The 23,709-nt window shown below is 38.0% G+C and overlaps 2 protein-coding genes across 30 annotated transcripts in view; one reads left to right on the top strand and one right to left on the bottom strand.

Annotated features, from left to right (window-relative positions):
* The window catches only part of maptb (microtubule-associated protein tau b), a 35,908-nt gene extending 31,121 nt beyond the window's left edge, over window positions 1-4,787 (top strand). For 28 of the 29 annotated variants that reach the window (XM_051885550.1, XM_051885545.1, XM_051885551.1 and 25 more), the window contains one exon: window positions 1,723-4,787. In XM_051885550.1, coding sequence (XP_051741510.1) covers window positions 1,723-1,938 — 216 coding nt within the window. In that variant the 3' untranslated portion in view covers window positions 1,939-4,787. Of the gene's footprint in view, window positions 1-737; window positions 877-1,722 lie in introns of all 29 variants that reach the window. The other variant, XM_051885554.1, reaches the window with a different exon arrangement.
* A 2,504-nt stretch (window positions 4,788-7,291) lies between these two features.
* Window positions 7,292-23,709, bottom strand: part of kansl1b (KAT8 regulatory NSL complex subunit 1b) — a 63,664-nt gene continuing 47,246 nt past the window's right edge. Inside the window, exons 3-15 of the mRNA XM_051885543.1 lie at window positions 21,656-21,797; window positions 20,089-20,184; window positions 19,526-19,638; window positions 19,225-19,420; window positions 16,164-16,323; window positions 14,471-14,653; window positions 12,745-12,912; window positions 12,486-12,625; window positions 12,282-12,400; window positions 12,128-12,185; window positions 11,358-11,470; window positions 10,806-11,061; window positions 7,292-9,585 (exon numbers count right to left, since the gene is read on the bottom strand). Of these exons, the coding sequence (XP_051741503.1) occupies window positions 9,361-9,585; window positions 10,806-11,061; window positions 11,358-11,470; window positions 12,128-12,185; window positions 12,282-12,400; window positions 12,486-12,625; window positions 12,745-12,912; window positions 14,471-14,653; window positions 16,164-16,323; window positions 19,225-19,420; window positions 19,526-19,638; window positions 20,089-20,184; window positions 21,656-21,797 (1,969 nt within the window). The 3' untranslated portion in view covers window positions 7,292-9,360. The remainder of the gene's footprint in view (window positions 9,586-10,805; window positions 11,062-11,357; window positions 11,471-12,127; window positions 12,186-12,281; window positions 12,401-12,485; window positions 12,626-12,744; window positions 12,913-14,470; window positions 14,654-16,163; window positions 16,324-19,224; window positions 19,421-19,525; window positions 19,639-20,088; window positions 20,185-21,655; window positions 21,798-23,709) is intronic.

Genomic DNA, 23,709 nt, shown 5'->3' on the forward strand with positions numbered 1-23,709 from the left:
TTCGAGTTAGTAGAATAAGTTGACATGTAGTTACTTATAGTCAGCATAATGTCTGTTGGTCAGCATCAAAATAAAGTGTTAGCAGATATTAAGCAGACAGTCTAATTAATACTCTAATGAGAGTTAAAGGTTTAATTCACCCAAAAATGAAAATTCTGTCATTAACCACTCACCCTCATGTCGTTTCAAACCTGCAAGACTTTTGTTCATCTTTGGAATGCAAAAGAAAATCTTTTTGATGAAATCTGAGAGATTTCTGTTCCCTCTATAGACAGCTAGGCAACTGACGCTTCAAAAAGTTCATAAAGAGATCGGAAAACTAATCCATGTGAATTGAGTGGTTTTGTCCAAATTTTCTGAAGAGACTCGATCGCTTTTTATGATACATATACTGTAATACTTTTTTTTTTTTTCTAGCACTAGATACATCATAAATATGGATTCAGAACACATAAATAAATGAGCTTTAGTCTGCTGATCAACAGTTTTAGCTCTTCACTTATTGATGGAAATTAGTATTTGATCCAAAGGAAGATGACAGATCGGCACCCTTACTTGGAAATATTTAAATAATAATAATATATAAGTATTGAGACAGCTTCATCTCTTCTCCCAGTATTCCCTGTTTTTTAGTGTGTGTTTTTTATCCCTTCATAACCTCCTTATTTCATAATTTGCATCCCAATCCGTTTTGTTTTGTTTACCCATAACTGAACTGTGTGGCATCCACGCTGTAGAGGGAGAAGGGGAAGGAAGCAGAGCCGCAGGCCGCAAATGCTTCCTCTAATGGGGACGCTGTTCACTGTAATGATGTGGACATGACCTTTGACCTTTCCTCCACTGAAGGGAACAGTCTGGTTAAGTCAGAGGGCCTCAGTAAGTATATGAAGTGTCAATTTAACTGACTTGTCACCATTACATTGTTTTTTTGTCCTGCTGTGCTATAATTTCTTGAGCACTAATAAGCATGTCTTATTTCAGTTCAGTTGTGCATTAACCTAATCACTGGTACATATTTTGGTACAATTTTGGTCTAATACTCTTTCATGGGATGGATGCAAAAGGTATATACAAATCCCTATAGGACGACTGGTGCTGCAGGTTTATATTAAATACGATAATTATACAAGATCCATCTTACCATATTTCATCCAGTTGTCCATGTACAGTAGGTCCACTAGAGGGCAGCCTTACAGTTTAAGCTGTTAACAGACACACTGCCTTTCAAAAGTTTCAGCTCAGTAAGATTTTTTTTTTTTTTTATTCAGGAAGAAAACATTAAAATGATCAAATGTGACAAAGACATTTGTAATGTTACAAGATTTCTGTTTCACATAAATGCTGTTTTTTTTAACAAAGAATCCTGACATTGATAATAATAATATTAAATGTTTTTTTTTTTTTTATCACCAAATCATGTGATTCTGAAGACAGGAGTAATGACAGCTTTGCCATCACAGGGATATATTACATTTTAAAATATATTAAAACAGAAAAGTTTTAACTGTAATGTTTTTACTGTATTTTTGATCAAATAAATGAATAAAACAAATATATTCAAATATAAATGAATATTAAAAAAATAATAATCTTACCGACCCTAAACAATACACATAACCTTTATTTTTATTTTATGTATGCATTATCTTAAACAATCAACAACAACTGATAATTGTTCATATCCATCCAACTAAATCCAAATTCTACCCTTCCTCCCATCAGATTGAGAGCCACAAGCTAAATTTCCGAGAGCAAGCCAAAGCGCGCACCGACCACGGTGCTGAGATCGTGTATAAGTCCCCCAACATTTCCACGGATGGATCGCCCCGCCGCCTCAGCAATGTGTCTTCCTCCGGCAGCATCAACATGACCGACTCCCCGCAACTGTCCACACTAGCTGATGAAGTGTCAGCCTCCCTCGCTAAACAAGGCCTGTGAGCTGCCCACCCAAACATGTCAAAAGATTGACAAATCGAAAAAAAAATTCAAAATGTATCTCCTTCAGTCCTTTCAAATAAGGTGCTTGTCGGATTTCTCCTAACTAAAGGTTGTCCCAGCGGCTTGTCTGCTTGTGAAATAATTTTTGCCTCTTGGCTCGGAGGGACAGGTATTGATGTTATTGGCTTAGTATCATCAAAAGAAAACAAATAATTACAATTTAAAAGGAGCTGGTGGTGTATTGATCCAAATGGTCATTTACAGCACTGAGTAACCTGACTTGTTTCGTTTAATGCCCTGCTTTTTGGAAAGAAACAACAATGACATTTGCTTTCAAAGCTGTATTTGCTTCGTTGCCTTATTGTGAATGTTTTTCTTTTCCATAACTTATGCACTCCTGTTTTGACATGCAGCAGTAGGGAAGGCAAATATGCTACATGGTTTGGAATGTGTAGTTAATAATGCTAGCTATGAATTTAACAGGAAGGGAACATTTCAAACGCTCGTAGGTAAAACTTATGGCAATCAGGCTGTCGAGGACACATATTTAAGAATAATAGAAGCCTGCTATATAATTATTTAAATCAAATCTATCAGCGGGCACCATAGTGCATGTCACAGTCCTTAAAAGCTGTTAAATTCCTTTTATAAAAGCAAAAATAAGACATTGAATACCCAATTATTCAGATCAGGCTCATTCTAGTATCATGAATTGAAATTTTGGTACCAGACTTTGTCTGTAAATTCTTCAAAACTACACATCCACATCTATCCTTCACCACAGCATATTTTCCAGGCATGTCTGTCCTCATGATGAATGCACAGGAAGTTGCATCGCTGAAGGAAATCGTCTTGTTTGGCCTCTAGTGACTTATTTGACAGAAAAGAAAGCAAATGTCAACATACAAAATCATACAAAACATTGAACTAAAGCTGTTGTACAGGGCTCAACAATAAGGATTTTTTTCCTGGCTACCCAGCCACAGTAGTTGAGATTTTCCCATTTTATTTATTTTACACAAAAAAAGTATTTAATTTTTTTTTTTTTTGCAACATTTTATTTTATTTGTAAAAAAAATAATAATTTGTGATTTTGTATGTTTTTAAATGCAAAATAAAAAGTTTAACATTTAATTTAATATTAGAAAAATGTTTTTAATTTGAGATTATCTTTTTATTTAATTATTTAATGCAAATAATTTTTTAAATAATAAAAGAAAGCTATTTTTTTTTTTTTTTTTTTACATACAACTTTTGCTGGAAAACAATGGTATTATGCAAAAAACTTACTGGATACTATCTATCTACCATTGCATTATTCTTACAATTTCAATATGTCCAATACATCACTTAATATTTGAGTTTTCAAGGCTAAAAGAAAAAAAAAGGATGATTAAATGACCATGATTGGATAAAAAAAAAGTTATATGACATAATATAAGATATAGTGACAATTGCTGAAATTCCAGCCACAGATAACCTTGCCCATCCTTATAGTTGAGCTCTGAAGTAGTTTGCCCTGGACAAGCACCATCTAACTGAAATCACTGGACGCATCCCTTCAGTTTTTCATTACCTTACCCTCCCTTTATGGAAACAATGCTTCTGTACTGATGGATTTCAGCCTCTGTGTGTAAAATGCTGTTCCAAAGAAAGTGTGAATGGACCAATGCAAAAGACATGAGAGGATTTCAAAGCACTCAATAAAATAACTGTAACAACATCATTACAGGAAATCTCATATTAAAAAAAGTGCCTCCCAGTGTCCATCAGCTACATTTCAGAAAACTGTCAATGTTGTAAAGATTTTCTTTGGTCTAAGACAGATTCAGTCATGTACAACAGCACAGAGCGAATTCATTTGGTCTGAAATACGATGCAGGACATTTAACACATAGCCAAGCTTCCCTCAGTACTAAAGCCTTCAACCCAAACCACAGTGCTCACACGTTGCACATTCCCAGCATGCAATAGACAGACTTCACCCATGGTCTTGAATATAGTAGCCACAGTCACCACATCCCTGTCCAGCTGTTTAGATAACTACCTTTACTAGACTTTAAGAGCGTTAAACTCATCTTAAAACATGAAAAGAAATGAAAAAAGTGGATGATGGAAGGAACAAAGCTACCTGCTAAAGTCCAGGTTTATGTTGCACTCTTTTTTTTCTAATTGTATTGTGTGGACGATGTAAAATGTACGAATGCGTTCAGATGATCTGATTTGGATCTGACACTAAGCTTTTTATTTAATATCTGCAGTGCACTGCAGCTTTATGCGCATTTGAAAGTGAATGCACTGATTTGACATGAGAGCTGCCTCTACAACAACATTGCTCATTAAGATGTATATCTTGCATAAAAAAATATATATACAAATAGGTAAAATAGGGGTAAGAATCGCATCCAGAATCCACAATATCAGTAAAAGACTTGCCAAGTGCCACATATATCTTACATGACCCTGTGAGAAGCTTTAGACGGATTGCTGTAAACCCAACACCGCGTCCTCTTTACAGCATGCTGCTAACATAAACCTGAGCATTTAGACGTGTGGGTTAAGCTGAAGAACAGACTTATCAGATAAAATGTTTAAAAATGGCACAGGATAAGGCCTTCTAAGTAATTCTACCCTTTAGATGTGTTTCAAACGGTTCTGTAATCTGTTAACCAGTTCTGAGGACTATCTCTCCTCTGTTTCATTTCCCGCCTCTGCTCTTCTCATCGCAGTTCTTCATTCTAGCTTGACGGTTGTGATTGTCCTTATCGTAATGTGTTTTATTAATTGGTTTACAACTGATACTCCTTGCTGTAAACGTGAATTTGGAAATAAAGTCCGTATTAAACTGATTTCTGTGTCCTTTGTTTTTTTTTTTTTTTATAAGGTTGTATTACCTTTTGATCTCGCTTTTTTCTCCTCAAAGTTGTGGAATTCGCTATGCTATAACACTCAATATGTTTAAAGGTACAGTGTCATTTCTTTGTTGTCTTGCCAACTCACACGATACAACATTGGCTTTTGAAAGCTAGTCAAACTATATTGTACATTTGCCAGACCCCCACACAGAGAGACATAAAACCATAATTATATTAAGAATGACAGGGCCAGCAGGTTTAAAGGCACAATATGTAAGATTTTTATATTAAAATATCCAAAAACCACTTGCACAGTGTTATATATTTCGTTCAGCTGTGTACTTAATGCTTCCAAGAATTTGTAAATTCAGAGAAATTAACAATTTTAAATAGTGCCCGTTCCTCCCTTGTCACTTGTCGCCTGTCAATGACGTAATATCTGCATTATCCCTGGTTTCTTTGTACTGCACAGTAACCAACCTGTTGTTGTTTCGTTCAAAAACATTATGGACCATGGTAAGCAAACTTTGGGACAAAAGGAGAAATAAAACGAACAATATCGGAACAATATCGGCGTGGTGTTTCCGAGATGGCGAGAGTTTTGCGACAACTTTGACTTGACAGAGACGCCGCTCTTGCACGTTATTAGACAAGGTAAGCAAATGTAAGCTACATAAGACTAATGTTACATAGTTCAACACGATGAAATGTTAGAATATCATCAGTATGATATTCTAATGTTGATCTAGCTTAGTCTCATACAGCCGACAAACTAATACATAGAATAACATTACAACTTTCAATGCAGTTTAGTATGATAGTGTAACGTGAGACCAAGTGAAACAGTGCTGCATTACCTCACAATAGTGATGTGACATTTGAACCGGAGCTTGTGCCGAGCATAAATGGGCGTGCCAGATGAAATCCCGATTCGAGGCTTGTGTTGGTAACGTAGAAATCATGTGACCAATGACAAACAAAGCCTCACTTTCTGTCCAATCACGTGCGCGATTCACTTTGAGCGTCGGAAAGTTCGAACCCCCAGATCTTACTTTACGAGTAGGTTTTCATTTAGACTTATTCAATTACATTTTTAAATACCCAGTCATACAAGTAATATGAAGAAAACAAATTATTTCAGGAAAATAAAATATTTGCCATATGCAATTCATATGTGTACATTTATTCTTCTGTTACGTCATATTGATGTTCTGGCATTAAATGCCACAGTTTAATGGGTAAATTAATTTACCACGGAGAAAAATTCAACACACGCACGCCCTATTATTAGGCTTTTATTTGAGCACGTAACATGAAACTGAGGTGGCTGCTTCGTCCGACGAAGCTTCTTTCACAGGGTTTTGGCTGCTTTATTGTTTTTTTTTTTTTAATAAATAGGCCTACCAGATGGCGCTGTTTTCGACACTCTCGAAGCTTTGTCTTTTCCCGAAACAATGAGGGGAAAGCCTCAGTGCTTCACGAGGCTTCATTTGCCCATCATTACCTCACAATTTTAATTCGTCAAATAAACTGACCTGTATGAATAGTATTTCAGCTTTGCGGGTAAGTTAGGAATGAACTTAAGAATGAAATGTCCTCATTCCTTTATATCCCCCGGGACTCGCGTGTGGCACTGATATCTGTCTCTCATTAGCAATCGCGCCCGCGATTCTCGGCCACGCCCTGCTTCATACCACAGTCATGTTAAAAACATGAATGCATTCATTCATCCATAAACATTATTTCCCCATAAACATTATTAGATCCATCGGAAAGTTCCATGATTCCACGTTCATTCACTGCGTCATCAATCTACGCTTATTGTTTTGAAGTTTAAATAAAAAATACCTTTAAATCGTTAACACTTCAGGAGCCTCACGTGACAAGACGATTGCTAGATCACCAAGGGGAGTACATTAAAGACGAATAGAATACATTTTAAAGCTTTTGGTAACCAAATACTGATTTTGCATGATGCTGCATTATCGCCACTAGGAGTCAGTATAATGACTGTAATTAGCTGTACCTTTCCCATTGAGCACCTTCAAAGTCATGCAAGTACAGCACCTACCTACTGTATTTGAACGGGGCAAAATCAATAAAAGTTAAGATTAAACCACAAATATTTTTTCCCCCTCAGACTGCCTCAGCTAAAGTGCACACACTTTATACAGTAATGTTTTAAGCTTTTATCCCTAATTTATTAGTGGTCTTTAGCTTCCTTCTATACGGTTTCTGATATTTTTACCTGAGTGGCCCTTTATCCTGCTATATGTGGAGTACATAATAATTACAGTGCACATCCAATCGTTCTCCACTGTCCTTGAACATTAGTTTTAATTGTCACGGGATCTGGGTTTAACATTATATAAATACTTTTGAAAAGAATAATGCAAAGTCCAATCCAAATCCTTGATGCCTGTAATGAATAATCTTGCTTCATATGAACCTGATAGAAACATTTCACTAGTACAACAGAAAGACAGAAGACATTTGAGTACAATATAATTCACTTTTAATTTGAGAAGCACAAACGTTGCCTGTCTGTCCGATCGGCCAATTATCCATAAACTTTTTTTCTTGTTGCCTCTGCATAAAGAAAGTGTTAAATATTCTCGTGTGTCTTCTCCCTAGACAATCAGGACAGCTACAGCCTGAACATCAAACACAGTAAAGAATCAAACAAGGTATGTACAAAATAAACTTTTTTTTTTTTGTTTTGTACAAACTATTACATGCTAAAGGATATACCAGACTCACCCAACCCTCATTCACCACATTGGAAATTCAAAGTATGAAAATAACTCACACGATACAATATTGGCTTTTGAAAGCTAGTCAAACCTTATGGTACATTTGCCTGATAAGTACACAGACCCCCACAGAGAGAGACATAAAACCATAATTAATGATATTAAGAATGAAAGGGGAGGCGGGTTTCTCAGCAGGAAATGGGACAGTCGTTGATGGTCCCCTTACAATTTGCCACACATCCTCAAAAGATGAGATTTCTCTGACACTATGAATGCTGTTATGCTCCAATAAAAAGGAATATATTAAGGATTTCTGGTTTACATGACATCCCTTAAACAAGAACAAATGGCTACAATAGCTAGATTCGTGTGACAACAGATACAGAGAAGCTACTTATAAAAATCTTAAGTAACTGGTGTCCGCTATTAGACTTTATTACATTCGTATTAGTTAAAATAACAGGAAGGAGCTGCAAGCAGTGACTCACTGACTGGGGAACTAACAGAAATCGTTCCTCGTCGTTACACAATGAAAAGAAAAAAGAAAAAAAACGGGGCTGTGACTGACAGCAACCAAGGAGCCAACGAATGAAAATTTGCCAAGTCCTTTTTCTTGTCAAGCTCTGTTATTACTCATCACAAATCAAGTTACGGGATTCGATGATGGCTATAGGTATTGCAGACTGTTTTATCAAACGAAGACAGAGTTTTGACCTGACCAATCAAGAGCTCTTTTATACGGGGTTGAGAGATGAAAAAAGGAACCACGTTAAAAGGGAAACAAGTGGCAGGAAATTTCAGTTTATATTGGAGTGACTGCATGTTCTTTGGACTAACCTGGTCATGCACAGCAACGCCCAAGTGCTTCAAAACTCACACGAGAAGGGCCATTCGATGATGCTAAAAGCAAAAGAGTTGCAGCGAGTGCAATCAAGTCTCCAATATCAGCGGCCTGCGCATGTTTATTTCGGATGCTGATTGTAGGGTAACTGGAAATATTATCATGCAAGAGAGACCAATTAAGTGCTCTAATCAGACTTGGTGGCGTTTAAAAAGCGCATGAGAGCAACATGGCAGTTTCATTTCCTGGCTGCGATGAAGGCACCTGCTCTCTCCGTCACTTTGACAGAAATGGGACACAGACGGTCCACGGTATACAAGAGAACGTGGGACAAAAATGAAACCAGAAATTGGGATTTAGGCATTAAATATGAGGAAGTTTGTTCAATATAAAAGAAAGGGAATGTGGAAAGAATTTTAAAATGAAGTGCTTTCACACAGAGAGAACAAAGACAAGCATAGACGCCTCTGAGAAGTCTCTTGTAATCATTATCATTGGCTTAATTTTTGCATTTTATCACTCCATTATAAACTGCAAGGCTGAACGAGTAATTTTAGGTGGGATTTTGGAAAAATCTGGAAGGGTACCACACACAATGCAAGCTGAGCCCCTCAGTACGACAGCATGCTAAGGGGGAAGTGCTCTTCTGCGATATACGATACATTTCGGAGCTTCTTATTTTGGTTTAGCCCTCAAGCTAATCTCTCTTTCTTCCTTTCAAATTTTTTTTTTTATTGTCCTAAACATTTTTATTCTCCAGTGACCCAAAAGAAAGACTGAATTAAAACAGGTCTCTATATATATCGGCATACAATTCACTAAAAACTGTGAAAGAATTTACTGATGTTTGAATATCAAACAACAGGGACTTTCATTCGTTTTGTTGGTTGTCTTTCCGTCTACGTTGCTGCTGTTTCAGGAGTTTCTGAAAGCTGGTGGATGGGGGAGTTGGTGGATGGGCAGAGTCTAGGCTTCATCGGTGAGTAGGTTTGGGTGGGTTGGTTTGTTTCTGCTTGGCGCAGTCATCGTCGAGAGGTGACGAAGGCCCAGCGTCGGACTCTGACTTGGAAGTCCTGCTGCCGGACACGCGTCGAACGGTCCTACAGGGCCTCTCGCCAACTGGACTGAGATGGATTTCGCACTCCTGTTGCGGGTCCGCGTCCAGTGGAAAGGTCCGACATTCCCATGGCTGTACCGGCTGGGGAGCCCATAGGGACAAACAGAGACACTAAGTAAATATCTGCACACAGAATTGAACTCCTCGGTTGCTCCAATGGGACAGTTTTTTTTACTAAGTGAACTACAGTGGTGTACAACTGAACTTACAGTAAAGCTGTATCTGGAGCACTAGCCAACATAAATTCTAGAAAATTCAACAATGGACCTTTTCACATTTCCGGGGTTCTCAGAAGTGGAAGTCGTCATAGTTGGGTAAACCTTTAGGCCACATTCACACAGCAGCAGAATACGGTTGTCAGTCTGTATTTGAATCCTTAATACGGTTATGTTCACACACAGTACGGTTATTTACAGGGAGTGACAACCGCATTCTATAACCGAACTCACACTCGTAAATTTTCAGGACTCACAACTGCATTCTCGGAATATTCGCACTGTGTGAACGGAACAGGACTGGACAACTAGTTGTCTGTCATGCCATACAGTGCGAGAGAGACGCTCTTCGAAGGTGTTTTGTGTGTAGTTTGAGATATGAGCTGTGCGTCATCTTAAGGTGTTATCCAGTCACTGTTTTCCACCGGAGCGGCTCCCGTCAGTTTTGGGTTTCTTTTCGAAATTCTAATGCCGTGTCATGCGCGAGACGTCACAAAGGATGTGACACGCGAGTGCAATGGTTAAAGACTCCAGCTAGCACGTGTTTACATTGATGTTGCTGTTGGTTAATGAAGTTTTGATGGATGAACTCGCAGTTCAATTAGTCTCTTGTCATGTCAAAAGTGATAATACTTTTCAGTTTTATGGACGTCGCAATCTTTAATATTACGTTGGTCACTGTCGTTATGGTTACTAGTAAGAGAATACGGGCTTGACTCTCATTGCACGTTCGTACAGACAGTGTTCGACACGCTACTGCAAGTTGCTGTGTGAACTGGACATTGAGACTCACACCAGTAAGTAAATGCGGTTGTCAATCCCCAAAACGTACAGTGTGAACGTGGCCTTACAGTGGTGAATGGAAACTCATTTGCATCCATACTTGCTCCAATAGCAAAAAACATTTCTATGACTTCACAAAAGAGGAAACACAGCAGTGATAGCTAGTTTTCTGTAATTTAATACCAAAGTAGTAAAGTGTAATCAATGTACACAAGATTTTTTATTGAATGAAATTTTAAATTTACATATTTAATATCTGATCATTTTAATAACCATGATGGTACTTCTACATCAGGGGCCTACCATTTCCTCGCAGGTATCTGGGGTGGAGCAGCGCGTGTCCTCGTTGGACAGCAGCCGGTGGGAATCTCTGGAGCCAGGCGTGTGCAGGCCGGACAGCATTAGCATCTCCGGGCTGACGGGGCTGGAGGGAGACGCCACTGAGTTGTACTCATGCAGCTGGTGGAAATGCGGTGTGTCCGGAGATGAAGGCTGTGGCGTGGAGGGGTTGGTGCCGCATAGCAAGGGGGTTGTCCGTCCGTCCACAGACTTGTACGACCTGTGGAGAAAAAGATTTGTGCTGATTATCATGTGACTAACAGTGTGACTGTAGTAAAATTGGTGTAATGCTTCAATAACTTCTCATTATACTGTTGATGTAAGTGAACAGCCTGGTGTCATTATTCACTGCATTTCTTATCTCTCGCATTTGAAAGTGGCAGTTTTCTTTTTTGCACCTCATCTGTCACCATGAAGTGCAAAACTCAACGGTCAGCTACATGTAGATAGCCGCAAAGTTGTAAATTAGGAGAAATCTCACTTATCCCCAAAGCAGTGCAAGTTGTGTTCCCTCACCTGCTGCCTCTTCTCTTTGCGATGTTGCTGGCAGTCCAACTCCAGCGAGAGCGCTCCTGCTCCTCATACGGAAGGTGTAGCTGAGAGAATGTAACGTCAGAGAGATCCTCAACCTGAGAGAATGAGGGAAGATTATTAAATACATACACCAGGCAATATAGTATTCAGGGCTTCAGGCTATAAAAAAATAAATAAAAGGGAGTCCTAAAATAAAAAAAAAACAAAAAAATATTTACAAGCCAAATGACGAATTACAGAATTGAATTGCTTAATAAAGATGGGGGCTCAGAAGCACTTCAGTTCATTGAATGCAAATATTTAAAAGTTTATTTTATCATTATAAATTTATCACAACAAAACATCTTGAATCTGACTTAACAGAATTATGATTCCATACGTTTGATTCAAAACACGTTAGAAAGTTTTAATTTTTTTTTTCAGAAATCAAGACATTGTGTGACAGTTTCCACTGTCGGCCACAACTAAAACATACTCCAGTTGGAATATATCTGTTGAAACTGCATATGGATGCAACAAATTTTCCTGTCTAGATTTTAAATTAGTGTTGCACATTTGTCATATCTGCAGCCATTTTAGTTCCTATTGACCTATTGAGCTGCCTACCAAGAAAACATTCTGGGGCATCATCGTCACATTCGAACCCTGCATGCTTAGTTTAACAAACCTATAGTACGCCAAATTTCTAGGTAGGCGGCTAACGGTCTTGACAGCCTAAAATAACTGCTGGGTGACCAACAGCATGGTCGTACCTCCACTGCATCGTCCTCTTCAGCTATTGGTTTTGCAAAAACGTCCACTTCACGCCAACTACAATTAAAACGCAAAAGGCAAAATAATTAGCAATTAAAGAGCAAATCTTTGAAGATTCATGCGGCTAATGAACGCACAGGTTGGGAAACCGACCTTGGGGTAAGGATCTCTTTGTACTGTAGTTTCTCCACTCGGGTGGTGGCAGCCACAGACATGGGGATGACGATGTTATTGATGTCAAAGGGGCTCTCTCCTCTCCGTCTGCGAATAGTCTGTAAGAGTCACACACAGGAATAAGTAACTTGGTTCTCATGCATTTACACAACCAGAGATGGGAAGCTTTCAAGAGCATCTTACAGAGGCGCTGCTGTTGAGGTGGAGGGGTGTGGAGGTCTCAGAGGTCGATGGCTGTCTCATCAAGGGGCTGTGGGTGGGTGTGTTAAGAGCGGACAGAGAGGGGCATGGACTCCCCAAATCCATATACAACTTCGGAGCATCTATAGACAATCGAAGACAGTGTTGTGTTAATGGACTGAACTCAATGTTGATTAAGAGAGAGACTGACGCGAATAAAAGAGAATGAATGAGATGGAAAAAATAATAACAAAGAACGTACTTTCTGTACGGTCCAGCGAGGGTTCACGAGGTCTCTTGCGGCTGTGACTTCTGTCAAAAGAACTGCTCTGCCGGAAATGCTGGCGAGAGTCAAGTTTACTGGCACTCATTGGGATGTCTAACTGCTGCCGGGACACTTTCTCTGAGCGCACCTTATGATGCGACAAACCTGAGAGAGAAAGCAAACAGGAGGAGGAAATAAGAGAAAACAGTCAAGTATGAAAGGAAGTGAATGAAATGGGGGGTTTATTATATTATTCTTTTTTTATGATTTGCTTATAAAAATAATGCTTTACTTTTACATTTTTTTTTTTTTTTGAATTTTTTGAATCTTTATCTATGTATTTGGGTTATTTTACATAATTTACGTTCAATTATATACACTGTTTTTGTTTTGACCTATTATTTATATATTTTTTCCCTCCCATTATATTTTTACTAGGGCTGTTGATTTAACGCATTAATTAGATTAATTAATTATGGTAAAAAATAATGCATTAAAATTTAACGCATTTAACGCACTTGCCCCACCCCAGACCTATGTAGTTCATCTGACATTACATACAGCTGACTGATGACAAATATAATGCAGGGCAACAACTCACTGCATGAGCCAGAAAGTCCCTAAAATTCAAGATATGGGGGCAAAAATGCCCGTTTTGAGTTGTCGTCTCATATTTAGATCATATGAGTTAAGCTATATCACACGAGTAACAAGAGCAATATTACACGAGTGCTGTTTTTATCCCATAGCCTTTGTAACGAGTGCAAATGCAATACTGATTTCATACAACAGTTCAGTAAATAAGAAGTTAATATTGTGTTATTTTAGACACAATATTGTCTATTTTGTTTCAATTTTTGTCTTTGGTTATATCTTTTTTTTTTTTTTTTTTAATTTTAACAATTTTTTCATCTGTTATTTCTAATTAAATTTTTAATCTTTAATGTTATTCTTTCTTTATTGGGTACCTTTTTTCCTAACTTCATTTTAAATCTTCATTGTTATATAATCACTCCACGCTTATCGTTTTTAGACATTTATCTTTATTTTCATTTTTAACCTGTTAATGTCATCCTTTCTTTGTCAGTACGTCATCTTTATTTTTTAAGTAATTAATGTAAATAAATAATTGTCATGTCAAAATCTTAAACAGTAAATTGCATTAAATAATACACAACCAATAACAGTAATTTCTTTATATTACATGTGACTCATTCAACTTTACTCTACAGACCACTATATCTGGATGCTTTTCAAAGTTCAATAATTCATACGTGGAATACGAAGAAAAAAAGAAGGAAAGAAAAAAGTAGTAAGCAACCGTGGCTGGACTTGTATGATGCCAGAAATAACTGCTGAGTCACTGCAGCGAGCGTCTGGCAGAGAGTAGCTAATGACGGCCAGACACTCATAGGTCACTTTAACTGCCCATAGGGACCGTCACGTTTAGACCAAATTTAGACTCTCCTAAAGGTGTGAGAATTTGCCTCCATTAGAGAAAACTCGGCTCTTGACATTTCAGACACTGAGGATGCAGGGAATTTTCTCTCACAATTAAGTAGACTGTCAGAGCAGCGGCCTAGGTGCCTAGAGCCTTGGTGCCCATGCAGCCACGTCCACTTCCTATATCCTTTGTATTTTCAATGACTATGAAAGTGGAGGAAATGCCCTTTAAGGCTAATAAATGAGATCTTTCTTTGTCTTTTGTTGTTTTCACACTTACGGACTGTGGAGAGGAGAGAGTTGGCGAGCCTGTGTTTGTCTCTGGAGGAAGGGTCTGAGATGCGGCTACCCAAACACAACTTGTGTTTGAGCGAGATCTTTTTGATGGGCTTGATCTTCTCCAGAGGACGATTCTGCCAGTGTCCCTTCAGCACACGCTGCATATGGAGATTCATCATCACATCTGAGAGAGAGAAAGAAAATTATTAATTTGATCATTTAAAACATGGTCTTGCATTGTCAGAGATCCACAGGCTTAGAACATTTCAGGTAGGTTCATGTAATCTGTTTCTCTTCCTAATCTGTCATCTAAATGTGTTAACTTTCACCACCTCTGAAAATCCTGGCTGGCATCAAGCCCTCTAATTTTAAATTCTCACAACATTTTTCTTGCTGAATATCAGATTGTGTAAGTAAAATGGGTTGTGACAGATTCATTTTGACTCTTTTTAATATTTATGCCAATTTTATAGGCCAGAAACTGACATTTTGTGAAAAAGAGGGTGGAATGGGAACAGGAAAGGCTAGGAGTCAGATACAAACTTGTGCTGATTGTGTTACATGAACATATATATTTGCATTTATCCATCTGGCATCCAAATGGATTTTCCAGATTTTCAGTGCATTTAAGGAATGTTTTATCATTAGGCAAGGCAAGTTTAGTTCTAAAGCACATTTCATAAACAGTGGTAATTCAAATTGCTTTACATAAAAAAGTTTTTGAAAAATAAAAATAAAAATAGTAATAAAAATAAGGATAAAAAAAAAAAAATGGAAAAAAAATGGAAAAAATGTATACATTAAGATAAATATGAGAGACAATCATGTGCATTCCCTGGGAATCAAACCCCTGGTGTTGCTAACACCATTTGACACATTGCTCATTCAGAAGCTACTGTACTAATGTGAATAGTGACCGAACTAATGGTCTGCAAACATCTAAATCAGTGACACAAATTGTACCAGACATGTGTGCAATTCTCCAGAAGGGGGAATCAGAGCTTGACTGTAGTATTCATCGTACTGAGGTTCCTCTTCCTTTTTTCCTCTATCTACTCAAGTTTCACCAGCGGTGTCACCTGCCTCTTCTACGCCCATTATTCATTTGCACAATAGATGCCAGATTAGAGAGGACAACAAGCTCATATTAATGAGGGAAAATATGTCTGTCTCAGTTAGTTTGATAAAGCTAGCCGCTATTGGCACAGTTGGCCAGAGTCAGATTGCACTGCTCTTTAAAACGGTTATCACTGCAAAGGTCAGGCAGATGAATGCATGATCAGCTAATATGACCAGCAGAGGGAAGGACTGCTGATCTAAGATCAGCTCCTCAAATCCAATGTTACTGAATTCTCACAGACACGAAAGGCAAAAACAGTTCTGAGATCTCAGCACTAATGACCTGCTCCAAACCCAGAGCAGCCTGCAGGTTATTTTAAGAAGTGCAATAACCAGATCCAGAATAATTAACACTTAAATTAACGCCTAATTGTTATGCAGTAAAAAAAAAAAAAAAAAATAAAAAAAAAACCTTATTAAAACTCATCCTTGAGGCAAACTATGGGAATGAAACAGCGATGATAGAGGTGCGCTAGTCATGTGTGGTGCCGCCACTGTTTTTGTCTGTGTCTACGTACATGTGTGCATTCTGGAAAAATGAGAGAAACCGATAAAGGACCGGTGTGCGTCCTCACCGTCTGGAAAGGAGAGAATGGGGTGAATGCAGGGGTCGAACTGTGCGAGTCTGTCCAGTAGGGGGAGCTGGTGCTGGGTGTCTGCAGAAGGGAGAGCACATCCACTGCACATCACACACTGAGTGTTCAGCTCACAGCCACAGCGAGGAGCCACTGACCTCTGAGTGTGAAAGAGAGAATAACAAGGAGATAAAAGTTAGTGTATGTGTATGAATTTTAATTATGGCGACCAATCCGAAATAGGCCGTTAAAAACAAAAACAAACCCAACTGAAAAACAAACATATTAGCCTTGCATTCATATATGATATTCAGAATTTTTCACTAAACAACATCATACAACAAGTAATAATGTATGTTTTTTTTTTTTTTTTTTTAAAGAAATTAACAATTTTATTCAGCAAGCATGTATTAAATTGACCAAATGTGACAGTAAATACATTTATAATATTACAAAAGATTTCCATTTAAAATTTTCTATGGATCAAAGAATCTTGAAAAATTTATCACCATTTCCACAAATATATTAAGCAACACAACTGCTTTTAACATTAAAATTAACAAATGTTTCTTGAGCAGCAAATCATCATATTAGAATGATTTCTGAAGGATCATGTGATGCTAAAGTCTGGAGTAATGATGAAAATTCAGCTTTACCATCACAGGAATAAATCACAATATATTCAAATAGAAAATTTTATTTTAAATATTATTTCACAATATTACTGTTTTACTGTCATTTTGATCAAACAAATGAAGCCTTGGTGAGCATAAGAGACTTTAAAAAAAAAAAAAAAAAATCTGACCACAAATTTTTGAATGGTAGTGTAACTTAAGTAACAATTTACCAACATAGTGTATTATAGATAGAACTGTTTACCTCCACTAAAACAATTTATGTAAAATGATTTAACACCTTTGAGTGATGAAAATGGTGATCATTTTTGGGAACAAATTTAGGACATCACTGAACAATGCAAGGCTTTTTTTTTTTTTTGCTAAACTGCTTGCAGCCTTAAATAATGAATGGTGGATTTAAGACATTACGGATCCGTGAACACGCTCTACACTTTTTGTGTGTGTCTGGCAGCAATCCCAGCCCTAACACTGGTAGCATCAAATGTGAATTTTGCAGAAAGAGCCTTAATGTCAAATAAACAAGAAAATAAGCAAACCCAGGGTCTGAACACATACACAAAAAGAAGAGAAGCATTGTACTAGGTGAAAAACATGACTTAAAAAAAACAGCATCCATGGATTGTCATGAATTATGCTTTTTATTAATCTTAAAACCAGTCTTTCAAGTGCTTCCCACTGTGATCTTGCTCTTGTTAATGAAATCTCAGTAGCATTAGCAACCAAAATTCATGTCTGCTAGGGATCAGCCTTTCCATTTGTTTCCATTTACTCGAGTCAACCCTTCAAGCCTGATGCTCTCATACAAATCTCAGCATCAGATGACCACACATGGATCCTGAGTTGCTCAACCCAGTTTTGCATGTGGCAGATTCTCCATCGCTCATGTGTTCGTGTCATTAACCCAGAGCACAGCACCGGAGAGAAAGGGTTGCTATTGGCAACTGTGACCGGTTTTTCCGAGCCTATTCAAACAAGAGTGCTTCACATTAGAGCAGGACAGTTTGTACAGGGACCATCATCTCTGCAATCACACAGAAAACACCTGGAACTACAGAACTGATCTACTTTCTTGGTTGTAACGAAATTCACATTCTGCAAAGTGTTTCATGAGCCACTTTAACATTTTAAAACAAATCAACTAATGATCTAACATTACGTTTTTATATGTTAAACCTATTTCACTTAATGAGATGAAGCTAAACAGATTAGTAGTATGTTTCTGTCTCTGTGGGTGCTCAAACATAATGGTGGAAATTTTAAAAGCCATTGAGTGCCTGCCTCTATCTGGGGCAGCGTTCATCTGGAGTGCTTGTTATAACGTTAGGATTGGACTGCAGATCAGTTAGCAGGTAGTTTATAACTGGCAGTGTGAGTGAATTTGGCTGTTAGTACATTGATGACACTGGCAGCATTTCTCATAACATTTCAAGAGCGCTGTCTCTGAATGACATCCAAGCGCTGTTATTTGTAATGGAGCTGAGATCGACTGGGGTTGCGCTTATTGTTTTAGCACATGCCTGCGCATTCTCGCTCACAGTGGGCCTGTGTTATGGGAGGAATCGAGTTTTAAAGGCTGTTCAGAAAGCAAATAGATCTATAAAAGCAGTGCTGAGACTTTGTAGCTGTCTTATGAATGCAGCACAATGCAAGCATGAATAGGGCAGATATTCAGAGGACAGCTGCGTGTTGGACACCATGTCCTAAATCAGGTGTGAGGTGATGAATGATAAAAGTTATGGCTTCCATGTAAATACAAGTTTCTGTCCTATCCAGCCAAACTACATTTTTAACAATTTTTTCTTTTTACATTTTCTAACTACATCCACATGGATGTTATTTCACATAGAAAAAACAATGAACCAAAATACTGATCCTGCATATTAAACACCAAACATAGCTCTTATGTTTGGGGGGTAAAAAAAACTTTGAAAAGCCCTGCTTTAGACAACCATTTATTATTCATAGTAACTTAAAACACAAATGACAGTAGTGCCAGTTCTGGAGCAGCACTGTGATCTCGGTACCACTGCAGTTTATGTGCCACTATTCAATCTGTAACCTTTGCAAGAAGCCCGGAGGGACCTTACGGAGCTCAGTGCATCTTCGATAAAACACGTCCACAGGTGACAATGAAAGAGCTTGTTTGTTCTGTCTCACACATCTCTCACTACAGCTTTCAAGGCCTATTCACACCAAGTGACCTTCACTTAGAATATGACACATCTTACTGCAAAGATCTGTCTGTTTCTATTCAGAGACTAAAAGGGCTTTAAATAAGTTAAAAATTCATCTTTAGTGAATATTTTCACTGCAAATATGTTAGTTATGTGTTAAGTATTCATATCAGACTCAGTGTGAACAGGCCTTTGTGTTCAAAACTACACCAGCCACTGGATGTTGAGAAGAAACACATCTCTCCTTACCTTACGATTGAGACTGGTGAGCGAACCGGGCCGGAGGACTCTGCGTTTCCTGCATGAGAGCAGTGGCCGTGTGCGGGCCGCCACACACGTGTTGTCATGCACAGAGGAAGCCAGAGGGCCCAGCTCCAGCTTCTGTTGAGACTCAGAGCAGCTCTGCTCATCTGGGTTCGAGGTGATAGGGGAACTGGGCCGTAAGCTGAATGAGGAGAGGAAATAAGCATGAATGAACATGACAGTGACATTTCTTTTTGGGGTAAACTTTTTAATGAGGGAACGCACTTTTAAATAATATTTATCATACCTGTTGATAACACCATTGACCTGTCTCACAGGTCCACAGCTTTTCTTCAAGCCAGTTTCTGTGACGATACCATTGGACGATACAGACCCTTCCACTCCAACAGTATCACGTTCCTAAAAAGAAACAAAAAAACAAATGTGATGTTGGAAGGGAAATCCCACCAATTTTCCCTCTGAGTTGATTTGGATGAGTTGAATGGTTCTTGCTGCATTTCTTCACTACTCTGAATGGATGAAAAGGTCAGCAGCGTTTTGCATACAACAGACAAAGAGGTCGAGTGTTTGCAGCCCCTCTTCTCAATCCTCTTGCTCAACAATCCCAGCATTCTCCTGGGCTGTGCGTGGGCCCGTATCATGGGCATTTTATTTGATTGTGTGTGATTTAAACACACTAATGGGTCTTTTTATGGATTGATAATTGATTACCAGTAATCTAACAATAACAGTAAATAAATACATTGGTCTTGAAATATGGTTTAAATTGAGTTCAGGACTAGACTGACTCTGTTGGTAGTTTATTTCCTGTTTTTCAGTGTGGTCATGTGTCTGAGCTCCCGGTCTTACCCGTGCGACAGGGCAGGTAATAGTCTCTGTCCTTGAGTCACTGCTGTCCTCTGGTACTGACTCACACACTGAGCTCACCCCAAGTACAACAGAGCCCTAGATAACAAACCACCACACACACAAATTATAGAATAAAACTGGGAGACATTGCTTTTCCTTCCTTGTCAAAATCCTCTCATTCTTTTTTGGTTACACTTTATTTTACAGTGCCATAGTTACATTGTAATTACTCAAATAAGTGCTGAGTACTATTAATTAACTACATGTATTTACTATAGGAGTTAAAGTTATGGTTTGGTTTAGGGTTAGTTACTTGTAATTATGCATAATTTACTGTTATTACTATAGTAAGTACATGTAGTAACGTGTAACTACGCCACTGTAAAATAAAGTGTTGCCTCTTTTTCTTTTAGATTTGGTAAAAACCAGTTCCTCACTGCAGAGACAGCAGATCAAAAGTTTATCTGCAGTAACTAACTAAAAAAGATCGGCTATCTGATGGTAGTGTTAAAGGGTTAGTTCACCCCACAATGAAAACTGTCACTAATTACTCACCCTCATGTCATTCCAAACCCTCAAGACTTTCGTTCATCTTTGGAAAACAAATGAAGATCTTTTTGATGAAATATGACAGCATTCTGTCCCTCCATAGACTGCCTTTACAACTTGATATTTGACACTTCAAAAAGTTCATAAAGCTCAGATGCTCAACCGAACATGAATGATGCACAAGAACAAACCTCTTCCGGAAGCTCAAACGTGCTGCGAAACACATGAGAATGAACCTCATTGGTTACGCAGCACATCTGAGCTTCCGTTTGAGAATTTGGACTAAACTGCTCAATTTATATGGATTAGTTTTACGATCTCTTTATGAACTTTTTGAAGCGTCAAAGATCAAGTTGCAAAGGCAGTCAATGGAAGGACAGAATGCTGTCAAGATTTCATCAAAAAGATGAACGAAGGTCTTACGGGTGTGGAACGACATGAGGGTGAGTAATTAATGACAGAAATTTCATTTTTGGGTGAACTAACCCTTTAATGTCTTGCACTTGTTTTAATTCAAATAAACAAATTTTGAGATCCACATTGGCCAATCACATTTATGTGATCAAAAATACAGTAAAAACTGCAATTTGCGAAAGTCCAATAAAAAAAAGAAAGAAAACGTTTTCTCGATATTTTTCAATACATTTCTGAAGTTTCATGTTGAGTAAGAAAGATCTTAAAATACATCCATCACTTCACATGTCAGATGAAAGACCTGATGATATTCTCCAAATGATCTGTGTTTAAATCACACAGGAACAACAAGCGGGAATAGTGCTTTGAAACAAAAACAGTGAGCTGAAGAAACACGAAACAACGATCCCACAAGAGTACGCTTCATCACGGGAACATGAGAGAGAACCCGCGTTGCCAAGCTACCAGAGGGAGACACCACCCCTGCTGGGTTAAAACTTAAAACTACACTAGTGATTCAGGCATAAACAGCATGAAATGAACTTCCATGATTAAAAATAAAAGCAGCATGTATGAATGTGCATGTTTGTATATCTGTGCGCACCTTGCTGGAGCGTATATGTCTGTAAATGTCGGTCTGTTGGCGTATACGGTACTCCAGGTCTGAGACTTGGGCCTGTAGCCAGTTCCAGTGACTGATGATGGTGGCTCTGTCCACGGCATAGCGGCCTTCTGCTCTCCTACATCTGGAAAACACACAGAAATATACTGGTTACAATTTAGGACAAGAGTTTAACAAACATTTTTCATTCATGGTTTAAGAAAATATCTGTCTTAGCTAAATGCAGATGCATCCCATTGACTTTGCTTCTAAAATTACAAATGAGATAAGTTAATTTGCCTCGAGTCATTTGCAGATTCGGTTCCTCACAATTTCCATTCATTCTTCTACAATCACTTGACTTTAAAAACAAAAAGTAAGGTAAAATGACGTAGAGTGAAAAACATCAAGTAACCTTTGTCTGAAAGTTATCGCTTTTCCACAGCACATTGTGACATAGAAGTGAGAAAACAAAACCGAGAAACAAAATCTGGCAGGAAGTTCACTAAGAACATCAGTTTCATCCAAACTTCCTCTAGCTGTTTGTGTGCGTGAGAATTTTGTCACAGACCATTTGAAAATCCATTAAACTTTAATATAATAATAGTTGAAAAAATATAATGTAGTAATATAGTTAATAAAAACAAACAAACAATAACATCAAGCACCATTTCGAAAATGTACTGAATTGACCTTTGACCTCTTTACATTAGCCCCAGTACAATCTTGCATAACCTCTGGTCTCTCAGCTCATGCAGTGAAGCAACATAAACAGAGTAAAGCCAGTGCACATTACTGAAAATAAAAAGATTGCAAAACATGGGGAGAAATAAACAGCACCTTTTTCATCTGAAGCACAATAACATGACTCAAGATTTCCCTGAATCAGAGAGACAGCAAGAGACTTAAGAGATAAAAGTGGAGGAAAAACGAAAAGCATCATTGTAACCACAGCGGAGAATGACGAGAAAAGAAATAAAAATTGTGCTGAAGTCAGAAACACACACACACACACACACACACACACACACACACACACACACACACACACACACACACACACACACACACCTCACTACTTTTTTGGTGTTTTCTTTTAACAATGAGAACAATCTTTACAGGCTGGAATTACACTCAGCTCTGCTACAGATGAGCCTGGCAACAACAAAAGCTTGTCGGAAGCCTCATTCACCTTTACACATGACAGAATATCAAATCACTTCACTCACGGATGTACACGGGGGCCAATTTTTTAAAGTCATATTACTCTAATCACAAGTTCACAGCTCTTTTTCCAATGGGAGAAAGGCAGCAAGCATCACTGCTCATCAAGCTCATGCATGACAATCCGGCCTTTTCATGCACACACACCGAGCAGGACAAAAAACATTTGTTTGCGGCCACTGCATGTCATTTATTAATCATGTGTGACATTATTGACAACCAATCAAATGACATTTCGTTTTTACATAGTCAAAGAACCACACTGCAGCAAGGCACTATTTATCGACAAATATCATGCATGTGAAGTGTTTGTGTACGTTTGAATGGTTGTTTTATGTCAGTCAGACAGCCCATAGTTCCTGACTTGAGTCATTACTACCAACACCTAAACACCTTATTTTATTTACCATGACTTGTTCTTGAAGTATAACTGGAAAAGATAACTGGCTCATATAACAGCCCACAATCTGTGATTGTGAAAAGATCTGGCAATGTGTCTGTGCTAAAGCCTGCACACACATACAAAAAAAAAAAATCATGCTCTGCTACACTTAAAAAAGGCCCATAAATATTTCAGGTTAATTCTTTCATTGTATGCAATTTGGTTAATATTAAGAACACTGAAAAACTATAATATTAACTATTTGTTCTTATTCATAATAACAATATGTTAATATTATAAAATTGATCAGAACACTACATACAGGCATTACAATGTATTCAGAAAACTGATCTTGCAGGAAATGTGCATATTAATTTGAACAATAACTACAAGAGGCAGACAAAGACAGGAATGGGTCTTCTGTAAACGAGTCCCTGGAACGAGCTTAAAC

Source organism: Ctenopharyngodon idella, chromosome 3, assembly GCF_019924925.1.
Source record: "Ctenopharyngodon idella isolate HZGC_01 chromosome 3, HZGC01, whole genome shotgun sequence".
Taxonomy (NCBI): Eukaryota; Metazoa; Chordata; class Actinopteri; order Cypriniformes; family Xenocyprididae; genus Ctenopharyngodon; species Ctenopharyngodon idella.